Source organism: Odontomachus brunneus, unplaced genomic scaffold (genome assembly GCF_010583005.1).
Source record: "Odontomachus brunneus isolate Ranch 3 - 2012 unplaced genomic scaffold, Obru_v1 Obru_scaffold_006, whole genome shotgun sequence".
Taxonomy (NCBI): domain Eukaryota; kingdom Metazoa; phylum Arthropoda; class Insecta; order Hymenoptera; family Formicidae; genus Odontomachus; species Odontomachus brunneus.
Genome location: NW_022639456.1, coordinates 3,204,311 through 3,224,382, shown reverse-complemented (window position 1 = coordinate 3,224,382; position 20,072 = coordinate 3,204,311). Strand labels below are relative to the sequence as shown.

Genomic DNA, 20,072 nt, shown 5'->3' with positions numbered 1-20,072 from the left:
AGTTACTTTTATCGATAAAAGAGGATTCAGAATATGGCCATAGACCAGTATTCATAGTCGAATTTTATTTCAAAACCGTCTTAAGTAGTGCCTTAAGATGCGAATACGACTCTGTGATTGATTCATGACATCTTAAGACAGTACTTAAGATAATCTTAAATATAAGATCGAACTATGAATACCGGCCATATTTTCTTGTTCTATTTCTCGGATTCCGGTGAAAAAAGAGAAAGAAGTAAAAACGTTACAAAGCATTTGTAGTGCTTACTGGACCGTACCCTGAGTACAGGCCTGCATCAAAAAGAGAGAGAGAAGCTCAATCGTCGTGACGTTGAGATGTGTTTGAACACGTTCGGACCGTGATTTTTTTGGAACGTGCCTCGGCGTTTCTTCCGAGGATTCCCCTCATATTATCTTGTAATTAATGAAAGAGCCGCCGAAATAGGCCTGCAACCAGAGAGAGAAAGAGAGAGAAAGAGAGAGAGCGAGAGAGTTGTAAAAAAGCAGACCAAATATTTTAGGTTAGGTTACGTTGCAAGAAGTTTAGTATTTATTTAAAGTGAATACAAGTTGATTGTTGAAGATTTAATAATTGACTACACACGTTGCGGCATGGCTGGAAAACAAGGGAAGGATTTAGCATTGTCAATGCTACGAGTCTTACCTAGGGTGACGTTAATGAACATCAGAGATAATCCCGGCCGAAAGGAGAGAGTAAGATCTTACGAATTTAGAAAATAAGATATTTTATAATTTGTCAGACTCTAAAAATTTATATAAGTTAATCATATATTTGATATCATTTCATGACACAGGATTAACGTTTCATAATCTTATATGTATGTGCACATTCAATAAAGCAGTATCAAAATAATACTTATTTTCTAAAATGAAATTAAAATTTCACAGTCTTCCCGTTTGTCATTTTTATGTAGAAACGTGGCAGAGGACAACATGGTGGTAATAAACATGGTTGTGGAAACAAGAGGATGACTTTCATACGTTTGGGTTACGAGACTGGAAATGCCCCTTTCTATTTAAGATTTGGCAAAGAACCTTACTACAAGGGCCATCAGTAAGTTTTATTGATTCAGATATTTTATAAGAGTCAATTATTGAATGACTAATGTTTTATGGTTTTAGCTTGAGGCGAGAATATCCACCACTTTCTTTGGGAAATCTGCAATTATACATTGATACAAATCGGCTGGATCCTACTAAACCAATTGATCTTGTTTCTGTGATAAACACTGGCCTGTATGATCTTAATATAAATTGGAAACACTCAGGCATTCACTTAACAGATGAGGTAATGCTTTGTAATTTTTTATTTAATGTATGAATGAAGAAACCTAATGTTTAATAATATGAAAACTCTATTTGAAGGGTGTACATAATTTCAAAGCAAAAGTAAATATAGAGGTACAGTGGGCTAGTGAGCCTGTAATCGCAGCAATTGAGAGAAATGGTGGTGTGATTACAACTGCTTATTATGATATGCATTGCCTTCATGCCATAAAGAATACAGAGAAGTTTTTCAGCAAAGGTAATTTACAGACCAAAAAACATTTTTGTAAAAACAGTTGTGCAAAATGATCTTATTCTCGATAAACATAAATTCTTCTGTATATAATTATCCTTGTGATTTGTATAGGTGAGCCAATACCTCGTAGATTTTTGCCACCGACAGACTGTCTTGAATATTATTCCAGTCCTGCTACAAGAGGATACTTAGCGGATCCTGAGAAAGTCTCTCAAGAACGTCTGGTGCTTGCGCAAAAATACGGCTATGAATTAACAAAAATCGAGGACGATCCCGATTACGAGATGTTGTGCGAACGCAAAGATCCGCGGCAATTGTTTTATGGTTTGGAACCAGGATGGGTAGTTAGCCTTAGAGATAAAGCTATATTGAAACCTAAAGCTGAATATCTGAAAGAATTTTATGCGAGTTAAAACATTTTGTACAGTTAAACATAATGCATGTAATTAGATTAGACCTAATAAATGATGCTTATATCACAGTGTTTAAATCTTTTTATTTCTGACGATTAATGAACACGTTATAAAAAATACACGATTAAATATCAAGTTGATCCAAAATTTCATTCATTTCGGTGGAGAACTTGGTCGACGATATCGAATGAAGCATAGAGAATGAGAGCAGATTAAAGTTGTAGACACACTACACACTTGTGAAATGCTCCGGATACTCCTCTTTTACCGTCTTATTACATAAAATTACGTAAAATGTGACAAATCGCCTTGTTTTGACAAAAAAAATCGGTTGTATGACTTGGTACCGAATATGACCGAATAACTATTTATATGCATTATATATCACAATAAATGCAATATCCGGAGCACAATTGTATCACATGTGACATGCACACATTATAGTAATAATGCTGTAGCTTACAGAAAAAAAATTGGTTATCCATTTACATTAGATTGTTCGTTTTCGATGAATTTTGCATTAGCGCGAAGTTAGAAAGAAACAAGTATACTTTCTTTCACTCTAACTTATTGCAATAGTCTGCATTTTGTGAACCTAATGGTTTATCATTTTGCTGTTTACAATCATGTCGCCATTGTCAACGCGGAATTCTCGGCTAACTCAGCTGACTAATCAGTCAGCCTGGGCATATAAATTAATCATATCGAATAATAACATATTGAAGATAAAAGAAATAAGATGAATTAAGACTAACAAAAAAAAGAATGCCTCACAAAATTGATTAATCTATGCTGCTGATTAAAATTATATTGCTTCAATTGACTAATTAAATTTGACATATAACACAAGGATAAGATTTGTAGGAATTCTCCTTTCTAAATTTTATAAATCAATGTGATTCGTGAACTAAGAGCCTTAAAAGCAAAAATTATTATCAACAATAGAGACTAATATCCAACGATCTATCTCCCTTCATACAATCCTGATTCCAGGTCATATCTGTAACATCGATTATCATTTCCTGACTGAGATCCCACAATCGCGTACTTAGTGCGCGAGTCAGTGACGCACTTGACGGGGAGCAACGGTAACAATTGTTGAAGTAGCCACCCGTTACACCGTCCAGCTCGGGCGCCGTAGCGCAGAATACCGACGTGCTCGCTGCTTGTTGCTGCAATGTATTTTATGCGATTTCTCATTAATATTACTTATATATATTTTATATTAGCAAGTAAAGTCAAGAACAGTCAAAAAGCATTTTCCATACCAACGATTTTGTGAATGGTCGTCCCAATAAGAACAGCACTCGATACAGCCACCAGTAACGCGATAGAGACGAAGACACCAGGTTACCGGGATGACAGGAGAACACACCTACATTGGGCCAGCGATGCGCTAGTTCTTGCGCGAACATAACATTACAGAGCTTCGAATCGTTATATGCACCCATTGCCCAGTACTTGTGCGGTGGCGGAGACAGTCTCGACTGCTGAAGGTCTTCTGGGTTTCGTATCGTTGAAAATCTGCATTACAAAGTATGTCTGATTACAAAATGATCAGAGTATAATTTGGTTTTACATTCAATTGACACGACGAAAACATGCAATTTATTACCTGTGCGATTCGCTTGAAACTATTACAATTCTAGGATTACTAGCTTTTTGTATGGAATGTTCTAACAAGAGTGTGAGAAAAAACTGCGACAAATGATTGACTTGGAACGTTGTCTCGTAACCATCATTTGTGAGTTGATATGGTATCCCGAACACACCAGCGTTTAGTATAAGAATATCAAGACTTCTGAAAGAGATAAATATTATCTTATTATACGATTTTCATTGTTATCCTGAAAGACAAGTATTATTTCATTATACAATAAAGGAAGGTTAATTATATAACATCCTTAAAAGCCTGTATAATCTCACAGAATTTATATAACATATAATAATGAAATTACTTGAACGACTTCCTAAACTCCTCTGCAGCTTCTTGCACACTGTGCAATGATGATAAGTCTAATTTTAGTACTCTGCAATTTATATTCTCCTTCTCACATTTTATGCGTCTTATTGCTTCGTTAGCTTTCTCTGTATCTCTACAGGCTAATATCACATTGCAGCCATGCAGAGCTAAAGATCTAGCTACCTCATATCCTGTGTCAAAAATTTCCTCACTAATTAGTTAAACTGTAAAGATAATTGTTGTATTATAATAGTGAAGGTCATTTACCAATGCCTGTGTTGGCTCCTGTGACAAGAGCAATCTTATCACGTAAATCTCGGCCATATAATACTGCCAGAGCTGTGCTACTGCCGTCAAACCTCTGTCGTACTGGCTGAGACATATCTCTATATTCAGTAGCAAATGCTAATCTTGGATCAGTATAGGTTGTTGTACGGTTTTTATGGTCGACAAATAAAACTTTACCATCATCTGATACACATCTCTCCCATCCAGTTGGTAAATCTGAAAAAATTTAATTTTAAATTTATATAAATAAATTTTGTATAATTAATTGTTAATTTGTTATGCTCCTAAATAGTCTTGAGATATAGTCAGCTTTTTTTGATATAACAATACAATAATCAATTTGGATAAGATCTTATATTTTTGTAAAAGTTATATAAACTACAAATTGTTTATAAAATGTAATTTTTGTTTCTAGTAATTATGACAATTTTCTTTACGCATTTAGTGTTCAATAATTATATATAAGGTTATTATCTCAATTAGAATAATTTACCTTCACATACATACTATTTTATAAAAGTTGAAACAGCCTTATGTTAACAAATAGACTACTATCCGTGAGAGAATACACGTAAAGAATTAACGTGAATTATTGCCGAATAAAAGAACGTAAGTAAATATGAATATCAAATACCTCCATCGACGATCTTCTTACGGCCGGTTCTAGGATGGGTCCATTGAGTGCCCTTGGTATAATGACTACAAAACGGTATTGTAGTGCGTGACCGAGTAGTGATACGTAATATAAATTTCAAATCAAAGTGATCTTTGATCGCTTGTGAAGGTCAAGAGAAACGTTATAAACTTAACACGAAAACAGGAGGTCAGAAAGACAATATATTTACTTCACGTAATAAACATTCCCATCCAATGTCGTCCGTTCTTCCCACCCCGGTGGTAATTCGTCCTCGCTGTCAGACTCATTCAAAACACCCACCATCCTAGGAATTCTAACCTCCTTTCGTTCCTGAAATCAAAACAAGCTAACCAGCCTTAACTTGTTAAAGCATTCGCGGGCTACGAAGTGATGCTAGAATGAAAACACGACTCCATCCGAAAATAAATGGAGGGGGTACACACACGACAAGAGAACCATATACGTGTGAGCTATCAGTCGTTCAATTGCGAAAAAATCGAGATCACACATACGCGGTTCTCTTGAGGTGCGTTCGAAGAGCATGTTACCAACGCTACTGCGTTCTTCTACCTTTATCGTTCCTTAGATATACAAGATATATATAGAATGACATGTAACGCTGATAGCGAGCTCTCCGAACGCACCCTTATTGATATATATTCTCTCCATTTGTTTTCGGATGGAGCCGTGTTTTTGGCCGGTATTCATAGTCCGATCTTATATTTAAGATCATCTTAAGTACTGTCTTAAGATGTCATGAACCAATCACAGAGCGGTATTTGTATCTTAAGACATTACTTAAGACGGCTTGAGATAAGATTCAACTATGAATACCGGCCTTTATTCTGGTATTACTAGCTACATCAATGGCTGTAAAAATATATCTGACCCATTGTTGAATTTATTACTACCTTAAAGACCAATTTTTCCGATCTCATGATAAACTAATAGTTAAATTATATACTTACTTTGTTTTTCTTTTAGACAAATTTGCTGTACGATAAAGTGAGAGAGCATCAGAGATAATTCAAACCTCTCATTCTGTTTTAAACTGCCAACTTCACTCTGCGAGCGGAATATTTGGTCTATGATATATGTATAATATCATCGTGGATTAGGTTCTATTTGGCGATCGCATCGACGTGAGCGTCATTTTATCTTTGATTCTCAATACATGCTAGACAAAAACAGGATGACGTTCACGTAGCGTCTTCTTCCTTATCATAGTTAGGGACAATGATTTTGTTGGCTATACGACGTATGTATGTGCCAAATGGAACGTACCTGCGGTTGATATAATTCGAGATGAGATATATATCGATGTTCGATATATGATTCTCTTTTATCTCCAAAGATCGATTATCTTCTCGATACTTTTAAATTCGATTACTCCCTGTTCGATAATTTTCATTCGATATATAAATATTCCTATGATTATAATCTGTGTATCTCTCAATAAGAAAAAGAGAATTTATCAAATTAACGTAATACTTCCATCGAAAATATGTTTATCTAAAGCAGCGTACAATCTTCAACACGTAATTTGATACAGGCTTGAGACTATTATATGATTAATGACGTACATACATACATATAGAAATCAATTTGTCGGAACCCCCCACCAATGCAAAGACTTCATGCACCGCCTATTGCATATCAAAGGTCGTTTTGAGTTATTTAGGAGTTATTCGCAGTTTATTTCTTAACCCGTAGTGCTTAATTAATACTCGTGCTCTCTCGTAAATAATAGTGAGCCATTTCGCTTCGAATTGTGTTTTCCAGTGAAGAGGGAGACATGAATACCCATTATGGAGGTATTTACTGCTTTTGCTTTGACATCTTTTTTGTTAAGTTTCCACAGATATAATTTTGATTTCAGAAATTATATTTATATTATATTATGATTAACTGCAAGCAAAGTTTAAGGATCAAAATATTGATACATAAGTGTATCAATAAAATCAATAAATATCAGTAGTTCTGTTTGTGTAGACTCTTTGAATTCATATAGTTTATAATACCAATTTTTTCTTTAGAATAAAGAGGAAATGATAGTTTTGTTTCATTTATAATGGCAGTAAATAGCTAATTTAAAATGTATAAAATAAATAAGCCATACCCACAACATATACAATACACAAAACATACATTTAAAAAGAATGAGTATTAAGCATTTCTTAGAAATAATAGAAAACATTATACACAGGTGATAGAATTGTTTGATAAGGTCAATGAGAGCCTGGGATCGTACACATTCTCAAGATGGATTGGAAGATTTATAGAGGATTATCAGACATCAACCACACTCCTTGTTACAATTATCGCATCCCTGCTGCTCATTTTCTTAGTTATATTAATTTTTGTTATACGAAAATGGAAAAACAAAGAATTTTTGCCAGAAGTAAAGGAATTTGTTGGGGTAGGCACTGGAAAGCCCAGATTCAGAAAAAGAGACAAAGTTCTTTTTTATGGAAGAAAGATGTTGCGCAAGGTAAAGTCTATCAGTGGTCAAGTTCACGCTACTGGGCAAGGGAAGAAGAGGAGAGCAGTCATGAGATTTGCTCGCCGGTTATTACAACTTAAGAAGGAGACTGCCCCGCAACAGCTCAAAGTATGTTATATAATATATACTGATAATACTGATATAAACTTTGTGTGTGTATGTGTGTGTGTCTATATACATTGAAATTATAAACCTTATTTAATTTATTTAACTAAATTATTTAATTTCAAGGTATTAGAACCACCTGCTGAATACCTAGAAGAAGATTTAGGACCTGGTGAGAGAGTGCCACCAGATGCACTGTATATGTTACAAAGTATTAGAGTCTTTGGACACTTCGAGAAGCCTGTGTTCCTAAAATTATGTAAATACACAGAAATTATGAATTTACCTGCTGGTAGTACATTGTTCAAAATCGGGGACCCCGACGAGAATTTGTTTATAGTGCAACAGGGTTTAGTCAATGTATATATTACTGGACCTGATGGTTCGCAAATATCGTTAAAATTAGTAAAAACAGGCGAGTCAGTTACCAGTCTTCTAAGCTTTACTGATGTACTTACTGGGCATACAAGTACATACAAAACTGTGTCAGCGAGAGCTGTAGAAGATTCAATTGTAGTAAAATTACCAATGAGCGCGTTCCAAGAAGTAAGTTATACATTTACATCTTAAAATTTACCGTCCAAAACCTCTCTTTCTCTTCTCACTTTTCAATTTTATATTACAGGTATTTCAAGATTATCCTGACGCGTTCGTTCGAGTTATTCAAGTCATCATGGTGCGTTTGCAGAGAGTTACGTTTACTACTTTACATCAATATCTTGGTCTCTCCGCGGAGTTAGTTAATCAGGGGACACACAAGAAGAAGCAAAGCCCGTTTTCTGGTTCGCCAGTACGCTCAAGAACCAGAGAGAACTTCGCTTTGCAGAACACCGAGGGTGGATTTGCTGTTCCATTTAGTGCATCGGAAACTCACGATCCTAGCGATGTTTCTCATCGTGACGTACCATCGAATGCTGGCAGTTCCCAAGCCGTTCCTATTAACGCGAATAGACGGTGAGAGATACTTAAATTGACATACGACAAATTATTGAGGAATTATTTAGTCAGGCGTTGCATATTTCGTGATAGGACGAAGAACAACAACGATTGGAGGAGTCAGAGTTTTAGCTCGCAATTAAGTCAGAATTCAGCGGATATGGTGCCAGAATGTGACTCTCACTGGCCCAATTCGTCTCCTACGACGACGTCTCAGACTGTTCAGGGGTCATATCCTGAGACCACTCACTCGGGAAATGTTAATCCCAGCAGGAAGCGTTCGACGAACGAGGCAATGCAACCGCAGCAACAACTGGACGAGTCGCAACTCGTGCAGATAGCTACTGATGCGTTCGTTCAAGAACTCGGCATAGAGGATGAGACGCTGCTCAAGGACAAAGTACAGATTAGAGAAGTGCCAGCTGGTACCTATCTAATGAAGGAGGAGTCGCACAAGGTTTGTCGTCTCGTCTTCACTCTTCTCTTTCGCTCATAAATCAATAAAGCATTGTCTTCCGGAAACATCATATCGTATTATTACCCAAATTTGGTTGTGTTATAGGACGTTGCGCTCTTATACGTGCTCTCGGGCTCGCTGATAGTAAGCCAACGCGTGTCGGAGAGTCGGGACGCTTATCAGGAGGTTCATATGTTCAGCGCTCATCAGGGTGAAATCGTTGGTGGCTTAGCGGTGTTAACAGGCGAGCCATCCTTTTATACCATCCGAGCGAAACATCCCAGTCGCATCGCACTAATTAGCAAACCTACGTTTTTCGCTATCATGCGGGATCAACCCACAGTTGTGTTGCATGTGGCGCACACCGTCGTTCGTAGATTAAGTCCGTTCGTAAGACAGGTAGGATGTTCTGAAAGAAGATAAAACTTTCGTAAGAACAGAGAAAGCTTTTGCGAATTTCCGCCGTTATATAAATTGCCGCTTTTCGAACAGGTGGATTTTGCTCTTGATTGGTTGTTCCTTGAAAGCGGTAGAGCTGTTTATAGACAAGGGGACGAGTCAGACTCGACGTTTATTGTGCTAAGTGGACGATTGCGTTCGGTGATCACTTACAAGGATGGCAAGAAGGAACTAGTGGCGGAATACGGAAAGGGCGATTTGGTAGGAATCGTAGAGATGGTCACGCAAACCTCGCGGTCGACGACAGTCATGGCGGTGCGAGATTCGGAGCTGGCGAAATTACCGGAAGGTTTATTCAATGTGATCAAACTTAGATATCCAATCGTCGTTACGAGACTGATAAATCTTCTCGGTCATCGTATATTGGGCACGTGGCAACAAGCGCACCCGAAAAACTACAGCAATGATACTCAGTAAGTTTCGCGCAACACTATTGATAATAAATAATTGAGAGATTCCAATTGTTAATACAAATTAATACGTTAAAACTATTTTGCGAAGTTCACAAGTCTATATGTTGATTTTTTAATTGGAGATAATGGTCTTGATTTATTTTGTAGACGAGCCGCGGCAACAGTGGATGCAAGGCCGGCGCAAGTAAATTTCTCAACTGTTGCAATAGTACCTGTGTCGGATGACGTACCGTTGACTGCCTTCACTTATGAATTGTATCATTCCTTATGTGCTATTGGACCTTGTCTTCGTCTAACATCCGAGGTCGTGAGAAAGGTATGTAAATTATTAAATTAATTATTAAATTAATCAAAATTATTAAATTAATTATTAAATCTAATTATATTATTTACTAATATAAATACACAACTTTTTCTGCAATAACAGAAAATAATCAAACCACTATATTGTTATATTTACCGATAGACCTTAGGAATGAGTATTATGGAGCCTGCGAACGAGTACCGACTGACGTCTTGGCTGGCACAGCAAGAGGATCAACACCGGATCTCTCTGTACCAGTGCGACTCGAGTTACACGCTGTGGACTCAGCGATGTGTAAGACAAGCCGACTGTATTCTCATCGTGGGTCTGGGCGACCGACCACCGTCGATCGGGCGAACAGAACGTGAGGTGGAACGGCTGGTGATGAGAACGCAGAAGGAGCTGGTGCTGCTGCACAAGGAGCAGAATGGTCAACGGCCCACCAATACGGTTCAATGGTTGAACATGAGATCGTGGGTATCCAGCCACCATCACATTCAGTGTCCGAAACGCATGTTCACCAGAAGATCGCAGTACAGAATTGTAAATATCATCTCGTTCGAGAGGGTTGACGATTACCTTTATACTTTAACCCGTGACGTTTTGTCGCATTGCAGAACGAGCTGTACTCCAAGGTGCTCATGTCCGAGCCGAATGTACACAGCGACTTCAGCAGACTCGCGCGATGGCTGACAGGTACGTCAGTTGGTCTCGTTTTGGGAGGTGGTGGTGCCAGAGGCGCTGCCCACGTGGGCATGCTCAAGGCCATCGTCGAAGCGGGAATACCCATAGACATGGTCGGTGGAGTCAGTATCGGTGCCTTCATGGGCGCACTGTGGTGCATGGAGAAGAATATCACCACTACTACGCAGAAGGCCAGGGAGTGGTCCAAGGTGAAATCGAATGGATAGAATGTAGTAGACTTTATAATCATATATAAAACTATAATCGTATACAAAAATATAATCGTATACAAAAATATAATCGTATATTCATGTGCGCTTTGTTTTCGCTGATAGAAAATGACGCAATGGTGGCGGCAGATTCTGGATTTAACTTACCCGATGACCTCGATGTTCTCCGGCAAAGATTTCAACAAGACGATACAGCAGACTTTCGGCGATACGTACATAGAAGACTTGTGGCTCCCGTATTTCACTATAACCACAGACATCACGGATTCTTGTATGCGCACGCATACACACGGTCTGTATGATTTTGAAACTTGTATTCTTTTCTTTCATTCCAAGTATAACTTGGCGAGCTTTCAATTTTTACGAACGCTCATACGCTCTTCAGCAGATATTTTATCTACTTGACTTTTTTTTAAGCTTTTTTTCTACATGAATGAACGAAGTATTCGAAACTGTTTGGTTTATCAATTCTTCAGATACGTGTTCTAAAATGTTAATACGCGGAACATCGTGTTTTCATATTTTACCATTGTAGCTTTATATGTTTATTGTTTGCGTCACATGGTACACGTAGAAATTTCTTTTCTCTCCTTAAATTTAGATGTATGCACTATCATAGATTATGACGCTATTAGAGCTTTCCAATTGTAGAAGCTGTAACAAATGGGAGTGAGCTTACCGGATAATCATTGTTGACGTACTCTCCGTTTAATGCTGTTTTTAATTTAAAAAAAAACAAAAAAACCAAAAAAAAACAAAAAAAAAACGGGGCATATCACTGTTTATCATTCTCGCGAGACGGATGTATAAATTGTAAATTGTGTAAATAGGCTTCCTGTATGCTTTTCTCATTGAATCATGGTGTAGAGAAGATTCAAAATTACTTAATCCGCTAAAGAGAAAATTATCTAAAAATTTATGTCATTTTGCATCATACAATGTGCACTGATATTTTATTTTTTAAATATATTTAAATCAAAATATATATATTGATAAAATCTTAGAAAGCTTGTTCAGTTTTTGGACACCTCAGAATTCACTCACATACATTCTTGTTAAAATTATTTTGAATTAAACGGTGTCAGAGGAATCATTAACGATTTCGGTTAATTTACTCTGGTTAACGATTGTCCGTCTCTTTCTCTCTCTCTGTTTCTGGTTCTGGTAATATAGACAGAGCGGGAAAATCTAGTTAACCACGGTTAGCACAGCTTAAGGATACAGGAAGTATTTCGGATTAAGTGGAACATTAAAAGGAATGTTCGTCGTGTTTAGGATCGCTGTGGCGGTACATTCGGGCCTCGATGTCTTTGTCTGGTTATATGCCACCCATGTGTGACCCTGTCGACGGCCATCTTCTGCTCGACGGCGGGTACGTCAATAACCTTCCAGGTAATTCAGATCGCATTGTCGTACGAACATCGTGTTGTTTTCACGCGATCGATATAAGATTAACGAGAAATAAGATAGGATAACGTTGGCGACAATATAATGACAATATAATATGGATCTAAATGTAGAAGTCGTCACTGGAGAAGACTTATATTTTAACAATATTATACGAAAACTAATACACAGAATTATCACAATTTTATATGCTACAAAAATTCGTTTAATATAATTCAGTTGGGCAATATATAAAAAGTTACATCGAACGCGACTCTTCTCGTTTTGTGACACCCAGTGTGCTTCGTTTTTTTTTATTTAATTACGCTGGATACCTGGTTTTAATTGGGCCCTGTACACGTTTCATATTTATACTGGCACGACGTGGATTGTTCTCGAACATTAGCGCTACACTAACATGTTGCACGCCTCATTGATCGGTCCACTTTGTTGTACGAAATCGCGAGAAGTGTCAAGCTCACTCCCGTTTGGTGAAAGATGAATTTATCGAATTCTGAATAACTAAGTCGGCTCAGGTTTACTATGGAGATACATTCGCGGCAGTATGACTATCGCGGGAGTCTTTCCTCCCATTTGCGACCCCATTGACGGGCATCTTTTGGTCGACGGGTGTTATGTTAATAACGTGCCAGGTATTCGCTTTCCCTATTGTTTATCCGTTAATGTTAATTGTAATTTCTCACTATGGCTCATTACCGTCTGAAATATCTTTATATCGCAGTATTATATCGCGATAGCATAGTCAATAATATATCAAGTTTCTGGCTCATCATAAAAGCATCGAAACGTAGCTTCCGATACTGTCGTCTACATCAGCGCTAGAAAAGTAAATGTAACGTACGATTGTGATACGCGCAAGCTGCGTCACAGTTTTACATTTTTTTTTTAGAATACCCTTTACGCGTATTGAGGCTTGAACATAGTTTCTACGAGCCGACATTCTCGATTCATGCATTCCTCCTGTTCCCGTTCAAGCTGACGAAATGTTACGGCAAGGAGCACATCACATTTTGGCCATCGACGTCGGTTCACAAGATGACACTGATCTGACGAATTATGGGGACTCATTGTCTGGTTGGTGGCTGCTGTGGAAACGGTGGAATCCGTTCGCTACGCCGGTGAAGGTACCGAATTTGCCGGATATTCAATCCAGACTGGCGTACGTGAGCTGCGTTCGTCAGCTGGAAGAAGTGAAAAGCTCAGACTACTGCGAGTATATCAGGCCGCCGATCGATAAGTACAAGACCCTCCAGTTCGCCAACTTCGACGAAATCAAGGATGTGGGATATCAACACGGTGAGACTCCACATCTACTTGTCATGTTGACTTGAAGAACAGAGACCCATGTAATTGATTTCAATTGTGTTCACCAGGCAAAACGTATTTCGAGGGTCAGTCGAAAGCCGGAGTTCTGCCTCGATTCAACGCGGATCGAGAGAATGCGAGAGCTATGCGAGCGAAGAATCAAGCGGCGAATCAACAGACAGTCTCCTCGTACACTTTCACCGATCTCGCACAGATGGTGTGTAAAGTTTCGCGCGGCAGCCGATACATCGATCTCGACATAGATTCCGATTCAGACGAGTTGGAGGAATATGAGGCAGATCTGGAAGAAGATGCGCAGGAAGTAGGATATGCATCTGAACCCACTGCCGGTATCTTAGATCAGGTGAATTATGTTCTCTTTGTATTAATTATTTGTAAAGTTTATTGTACTTACGGAAAATATCGAGTCGTAAAAAAAGGAATTTCTACAAACGAATCTTCCACTTTTCGACTGCAAAACGATAATATCATAGAAAGTATTTCTCTGGCCAGAAGTTGAACCTGGACTATCTTCTACTAGTTTTGATACCTGTATAATAATGAAAGATCCTATAGGGTTCTGATTAAATATTGAATACAAAATTTACTTATATATTAATATTTAATATTTAGTGATAAATTTTCACTTTATATGAAATATCAAAGTAAACTTCCACTGATTGATTTATGAGCTAACTTATATTTTCGCTTATATTATGCTTTGTCTTATTCTAGAGCCCTGAGGATAATCGCCTGAGAAGAAGAACTGGCGTCTCACTTAGTCTGTCTGACACTGAAGCGGAGTCGGAATTAGAATACCATCCAAAGATCTTTTGAATAGTTATCGATATTCTTTCGCGACTGATATATCTGCCATTAAGCACAAATCTATATGTTCTTGTGAATAATGCATAACTTTGCCGTTGAATACACACACACACACACCACACACACGTATTCGCACGATTGATGTGCATTAAAGTACAAAACTTCTTGTTGTAACATAGTTACCAGAATGTCATCCTGAAATTACGTAACCACGCGATATGTACGTCACTCTTGAGTAACAAACGATAAATATTGTTTTTTGCTATTGATATATATTATTAAATATATAATTCTACAATTTCTAAAGAAATAGTTACTGTGATTGTCATGTCATATCCTTAAATATAATATATCCTTAAATATATACGATATCCTTAAAATACTACTGTATCCACAAAGTAAGACCAGTTTTTATTTATTTATTTTATTTATTCTATCGTCTCAAAACGATTTCCCCGCAGTGGTCTTTTGAGTTTCGGGAATAGCCAGAAGTCACACGGTGCTAAATCAGGCGAATACGGTGGTTGTGGAACGATATGGATCGAATTTTTGGCGAAAAAGTCACGAGGAACGAGTGCAGTGTGAGAAGATGCATTTGGCACTAGTCGAGATTTTACACGTTTCAGGCTCAAAATATCTTTCAAAATGGTATTGGCAGATCCTTTCGAAATACCAATAGCATCAGCAAGGTCTCTAACAGTCATTCGACCATTAGCAAGCATAAGTTCTTCGATTTTCTTGACGTGTTGTTCATTGGTAGAAGTTGATGGTCGTCCGGAACGCTCTTCGTCTTCAACACTTTCACGACCTTCTTTAAACTATTTATATCACTTGTAAACATTCCTTTCCGACAAAGCATAGTCCCCGAAGGCTTTCTGCAACATCCTGAACGTTTCTGCACCCGAAATTTCATTCCGCAAACAAAATTTAATGCAACTTCTTTGCTCAATATAATTAGACATTGTAAAAATCGCTGAATGCACTTTTAGCGTCGTACAAAACCAAGCGTAAGGCAAAAAGTAATGAATGTTTTGACATGAAATTTGTCACAGATGTCTGTCACAATGCTGCCAACTTAGAAAAAAAATATTTGATGTGCGGTTTACCCGTGCGATTTAAATTGAAAACTGGTCTTACTTTTTGGACAGTAGTATAACATATTCTTAAATATATACAATATCCTTAAAATCTATTTTATAGCAAGATTTTTTTGTTATAATGTGTTAGTTATACAATATCTTTTTTTTACAAAACCATTAGAAGCTAACATAATACATAACAATACATAAAAAAAGTATAAATAAAATAAAAATAATATCGAACATTGTAGAGAGCACTAGAAATTTTTATAAAATTGAATTTGCAATTATTATAGAATTCGTATGTTACGAATTCTTACGTATGTTCAAAAGTCACTGGTCATCGTTAAGTTGGGATCCAAGATAGTCAATAATGCGCCAACTAAATGTAAGGAACCTGTAACGAGTACTTCTACTTTATCGTCTGTCTGTGACAATGCATAGCTCTTGATATCGTCAAGCACTTCAGCGACGCTATTTTTCAGTACCGAGCCTTTGCCCCATTGCTCACAGTGTTCTTTATATTTCTTTTCCTGATTATTTATCAATTTGCTACAATTTAACAGATTTTCGACATGGGCTACTCCGGCGTAATTGGGCGTAAAATAGGCTCTGTCAAAGTCCAAAGGTACCAACAGTTTTAACAGCTTCAACGAATCTCGATTGCCCGTGGTGTTGAATATCAGGTACTTGCGGGAAGAATTACGGCTCGTTTTTTTAAACCAAGATATACAATGAACAATACTCTCGACGGTGTGAGCACCGTCCAGGAAGAAGTCTGCTGTGCTGGTTTTCAGAATCTGCGCCCGACCGGGCCATTTATAATTCGCCAATGCCACCGCAACTTTTTCTAAAAAGATACTCTCTTTCTCTTTAAATAACTCGTTCTTATCGTTTTGATGCTCAGAAGAAAAAGAAGTATCAATGCATCTGTTGTCCATGATTAATGACGATTGCTTATTGTATCGTGATTTCATCCATTCGAGAGCCATGTGGATCGACAAAGAGGCGTTCAATTGCTGTACATCGGTGATCATGCCTACCGACGAAAAGATCTTGTTCCATTCTTGATTTTGTGTCGTGGAAACGATTTTCAAACTGCGACAACATCTCTCGATGGCGCGCTTCTGTAGAACACACATCGCGGATTCTGCTTGTGGTACGGTAAAGGCCACTGCGTTTGGTTTAAAGATTCCTGACTTCTGTTGAGCGATCTTCTCCAGAGTATTCCCCAGCAATAATGTATGCTCCAGGCCCAGACTGGTCACGCCCACGCAGACTGGATTCCGCAGAATATTGGTACAGTCCAACTCGCCGCCTATTCCGACCTCAACAATCGCCACGTCCACGTTCGCTTCTAGGAACACGTGGAACATGAGAATCGTTAGAAACTTGAAATACGTTGGCATATCCGACTCGTCCTCCCGATTCTGTTCCAGACGCCGATAAACTTTCCAGAAGGAATGCGCAAAGTAGGATTGGCTGATCGGTTCACCATTAATCCGGATGCGTTCCCGCACGGAGACCAGGTGTGGCGAGCTGAAGAAACCTGTACTAAAACCCTGATGCCGTAGAATAATCTCCATGATCGCACATGTCGATCCTTTACCTTTAGTGCCAGCTACATGGATAAAGGATAGTTTATCCAATTGCTCCAGAGTAATACCTGATCTGTAAAATAGCTAATATAATACATGATTTGAAACTACAATAATGAGAATCAATCATTATTAAATCATTATTAAGTCATTATTAAATCATCATTATTATTATTATATTATATTAAAATCTTTTTACATTAATAAATTTCTTATATAATACTTTTTGTTGATAGAATTTTGACTAAATAGAATAAATATCCATATAAAGCTTGAGGCTAATTATTAAGATTATAATATTACCTAAGTAGAAATTTTTTTGTATCTTCTAATTTTTTTGGATCGTTTACTTTATGCTGCTGAACAGATTGTAAATACGCAGCATTGTTTTGCAGAGTAAGGCATAATGCTTTTATAGCTTCCTATAAAAAAAAATAATATATACTCTATAAACAGATATTTTTCTTTATACATTTATATTGGCTGTATTGCTTTAAAGTTTCTATAAATTAAGTTTTGAGACAAACTGACAATTTAAATGCAACTGAATGCTAAACAATATTTTATGTAACTCACTTAAAATTTTTCATAAGTCACTTCCAAAGTAAATTATTTTCTCTGTACTAGCAGAAGCATTTAAGATTTTAAAGTTATGATAAAATATATGATAATATACTGAAATATCAGAATTTTATGAAATAATTGCTTGATATATTAAAATATTTACCTCATAGGATGTACCCATTTGAGTGCAGCAAGATATAGATGTACTGTGTGTCATTCTCTTCAATATATTAAACATTGGGATTCACTTGAGCAATCTTATTTGGTGTGATAAGGAACTAGTTTATCTTTTTACGTGTCAAAGTGCAAACATCAGAGAGTTACAAAATGTAGAATCATCTAGATACTAAAAATATAATAGATTTTCGATTGTATTGTTGACTTGGCACAATATTTAAATTCTTTACTGATATTCCGTAGGAGACAGTTACAACATCGCTATCATTATATAAAAATTTTAAATTTATTCTAGTCATTTACAACTTAACCTTTTGTGGAAATTTCTCGGTTTGATTACAACATTACGATACTTATTTTCGTGTACAGAAGCTAAAATGAATAATTTTATATAATATTGAACATTGAATTATATAATAAACATTCTGCCTGTTATAGGATAAACTATTAATTATATAGTGTTAGTTAAAAATGTATTTAACAAAACGATTTAGCTTTCCCGCGTGTGAACGTACATACAAATGTTCTAACGTGTCTTCTTCTGTAAACTATTGGTCTGTTTTTTTCAGCTGTACTGCTGAAAAGAACAGACCATTAGTAATCTCTTTAATCTATGTAAATTATGTTGACTCTAGAATTAGGATCGTTATCTTACTATATAAATGAATTACACAAAAATGATGTTACGATCGTTTGAAAGCATGAATCTTTAATTTGTATATTAGTCAATTAAAATACGGTTTTTCCCGGGAATTATACAACGTTAAAGTAAAAGTGATTCTTTTGCTTTTAATCGCTTACAAAAAACGAACGAATCAATGTACGGGATTCATTAGAAAACAGATTTCGGAACGCGTCCCAACTTCAAGAGAGAGACAACTATACTGCTTGATACGCCAGCACCGCCACTTATTACGAGAGCAGAAGGATGGCATATATCGTATATGCCATCCCTAATAGCACCAATAGATGTCCAGGGGACATCCAGAGGACATCCTGAGAACGTCCTGAGGACATTCTTCGTCCTCAGGACGTCCTTAGGACGTCCTCAGAAGATCTTGTGCTGTCTGGGAACCTTCTGCTCTCGTAATAAGTGGCGGCGCTGGCGTATCAAGCAGTAGTTGTCTTTCTCCTGAAGTTGGGACGTGTTACGAAATCTACAAAAAATCGGTGCACAAACCTTTCAGACCACGAGTGTACAAAAAGTGTACTGGATGAAGATTTGTACTAAAGGTTTGTTCTTTCCAGCTGAACTTCTTGCACTAGTTCAAAAAGTGTACATTGGTGCGTTTTTTCTAGCAGAAGTGACGTCAAAGGTTAAGCTGGCCACACACTTTCACAGTAAAGCAGGAAGCACACACTCTTGCATAAAAACATAATACACACACATAAGGAAATGAACCAATCAGAGTCTTTATTTTTATCGCCAAGATGAAGATGGAGGACTCTGATTGGTCAATTTTCTTATGAGTTGTGCATTATGCCTTTATGCAAAAGCATGTGCTTCCCGCCTAAAGGCCTTCACACACACTTTCCGTAACAGTAACCGTAAGACGTAACGTAAGAATTGACCAATTACGATGGAGCATTCACAAAAATGGCGACCTTATGTTTCGACGATTCTTAACGTGATTGGTCAATTCTTACGTTACGTCTTATGGTTACTGTTAAGCGTCTTCTACAATGGCAGTAGGAGTAGTAGTAAGAAATAAGCAGTAAGCAAATTGACCAATTCCATTCTCATGTTTCAAAAATAATCGATTGTGATTAGTCTATTTACTTACTGCTTATTTCTTACTACTACTCCTACTGCCATTGTAGAAGACGCTTTAAAGCCATTTTACAATTGCGTAAGCGTAGTTGTAAACGGTTGTAAATGTTTACGACAACCAATCATAATAATGTAGTCAGTAAATAAAACACTCTAATTGGTTGATTCTTACGTATATAATCACACTTAAGCGTCTTCTACAATGGCAGTAGGAGTAGTAGTAAGAAATAAGCAGTAAGTAAATAGACCAATCGATTATTTTTGAAACGTGAGAATGGAATTGGTCAATTTGCTTACTGCTTATTTCTTACTACTACTCCTACTGCCATTGTAGAAGACGCTTAAAATAGGCTTTACGGAAAGTGTGTGTGAAGCTGGTGGCGCATAGAAAAACTTAAGCAGTAAAAC

At 37.1% G+C, this 20,072-nt stretch overlaps 4 protein-coding genes and 1 long non-coding RNA gene across 22 annotated transcripts; 2 read left to right on the top strand and 3 right to left on the bottom strand.

The window, feature by feature from the left end:
- The first annotated feature begins 146 nt into the window (after window positions 1-146).
- LOC116852845 (39S ribosomal protein L15, mitochondrial) lies at window positions 147-2,027 on the top strand. The gene is made up of 5 exons (XM_032833569.1): window positions 147-714; window positions 936-1,075; window positions 1,144-1,309; window positions 1,387-1,546; window positions 1,655-2,027. Exons 1-5 carry the CDS (start codon window positions 613-615, stop codon window positions 1,954-1,956), a joined length of 870 nt encoding a protein of 289 aa, XP_032689460.1. The 5' UTR covers window positions 147-612; the 3' UTR covers window positions 1,957-2,027.
- LOC116852825 (WW domain-containing oxidoreductase-like) lies at window positions 2,025-5,375 on the bottom strand. Of its 2 annotated transcripts, none has more exons than XM_032833528.1 (8): window positions 5,357-5,375; window positions 5,053-5,174; window positions 4,842-4,906; window positions 4,187-4,423; window positions 3,915-4,110; window positions 3,572-3,757; window positions 3,225-3,480; window positions 2,025-3,128 (listed from the first exon to the last, which is right to left on the bottom strand). In XM_032833528.1, exons 2-8 carry the CDS (start codon window positions 5,145-5,147, stop codon window positions 2,892-2,894), a joined length of 1,272 nt encoding a protein of 423 aa, XP_032689419.1. In that variant the 5' UTR covers window positions 5,148-5,174; window positions 5,357-5,375; the 3' UTR covers window positions 2,025-2,891. The 2 variants fall into 2 exon arrangements, with proteins under 2 accessions (XP_032689419.1, XP_032689428.1); XM_032833537.1 differs by lacking the exon at window positions 5,357-5,375 and adding an exon at window positions 5,288-5,304.
- Window positions 5,376-6,267: 892 nt separating this feature from the next.
- Window positions 6,268-14,785, top strand: LOC116852910 (neuropathy target esterase sws). Of its 7 annotated transcripts, none has more exons than XM_032833714.1 (15): window positions 6,271-6,658; window positions 7,051-7,455; window positions 7,579-7,998; window positions 8,078-8,406; window positions 8,482-8,845; window positions 8,951-9,244; window positions 9,338-9,717; window positions 9,865-10,033; window positions 10,184-10,564; window positions 10,639-10,914; window positions 11,041-11,227; window positions 12,858-12,974; window positions 13,318-13,638; window positions 13,716-14,011; window positions 14,383-14,785. In XM_032833714.1, exons 1-15 carry the CDS (start codon window positions 6,653-6,655, stop codon window positions 14,482-14,484), a joined length of 4,047 nt encoding a protein of 1,348 aa, XP_032689605.1. In that variant the 5' UTR covers window positions 6,271-6,652; the 3' UTR covers window positions 14,485-14,785. The 7 variants fall into 7 exon arrangements, with proteins under 7 accessions (XP_032689620.1, XP_032689616.1, XP_032689631.1 ...); XM_032833705.1 differs by lacking the exon at window positions 12,858-12,974 and adding an exon at window positions 12,211-12,327 and having other exon boundaries at window positions 6,272-6,658; XM_032833719.1 differs by lacking the exon at window positions 12,858-12,974 and having other exon boundaries at window positions 6,272-6,658.
- On the bottom strand, window positions 12,447-14,385 carry LOC116852961. Its single transcript, XR_004379886.1, has 2 exons — window positions 14,063-14,385; window positions 12,447-13,948 (listed from the first exon to the last, which is right to left on the bottom strand). It is a non-coding gene; the product is annotated as an uncharacterized LOC116852961 (long non-coding RNA).
- An 878-nt stretch (window positions 14,786-15,663) lies between the features above and the next one.
- On the bottom strand, window positions 15,664-19,234 carry LOC116853805 (folylpolyglutamate synthase, mitochondrial). Of its 11 annotated transcripts, none has more exons than XM_032835043.1 (4): window positions 19,074-19,234; window positions 17,880-18,062; window positions 17,456-17,574; window positions 15,664-17,225 (listed from the first exon to the last, which is right to left on the bottom strand). In XM_032835043.1, the coding sequence occupies exons 2-4, from the start codon at window positions 17,952-17,954 to the stop codon at window positions 15,881-15,883; spliced, it is 1,539 nt and encodes a 512-aa protein (XP_032690934.1). In that variant the 5' UTR covers window positions 17,955-18,062; window positions 19,074-19,234; the 3' UTR covers window positions 15,664-15,880. The 11 variants fall into 11 exon arrangements, with proteins under 11 accessions (XP_032690934.1, XP_032690927.1, XP_032690930.1 ...); XM_032835036.1 differs by lacking the exon at window positions 19,074-19,234 and adding an exon at window positions 18,205-18,956; XM_032835039.1 differs by lacking the exon at window positions 19,074-19,234 and adding an exon at window positions 18,409-18,956.
- Window positions 19,235-20,072: the final 838 nt, after the last annotated feature.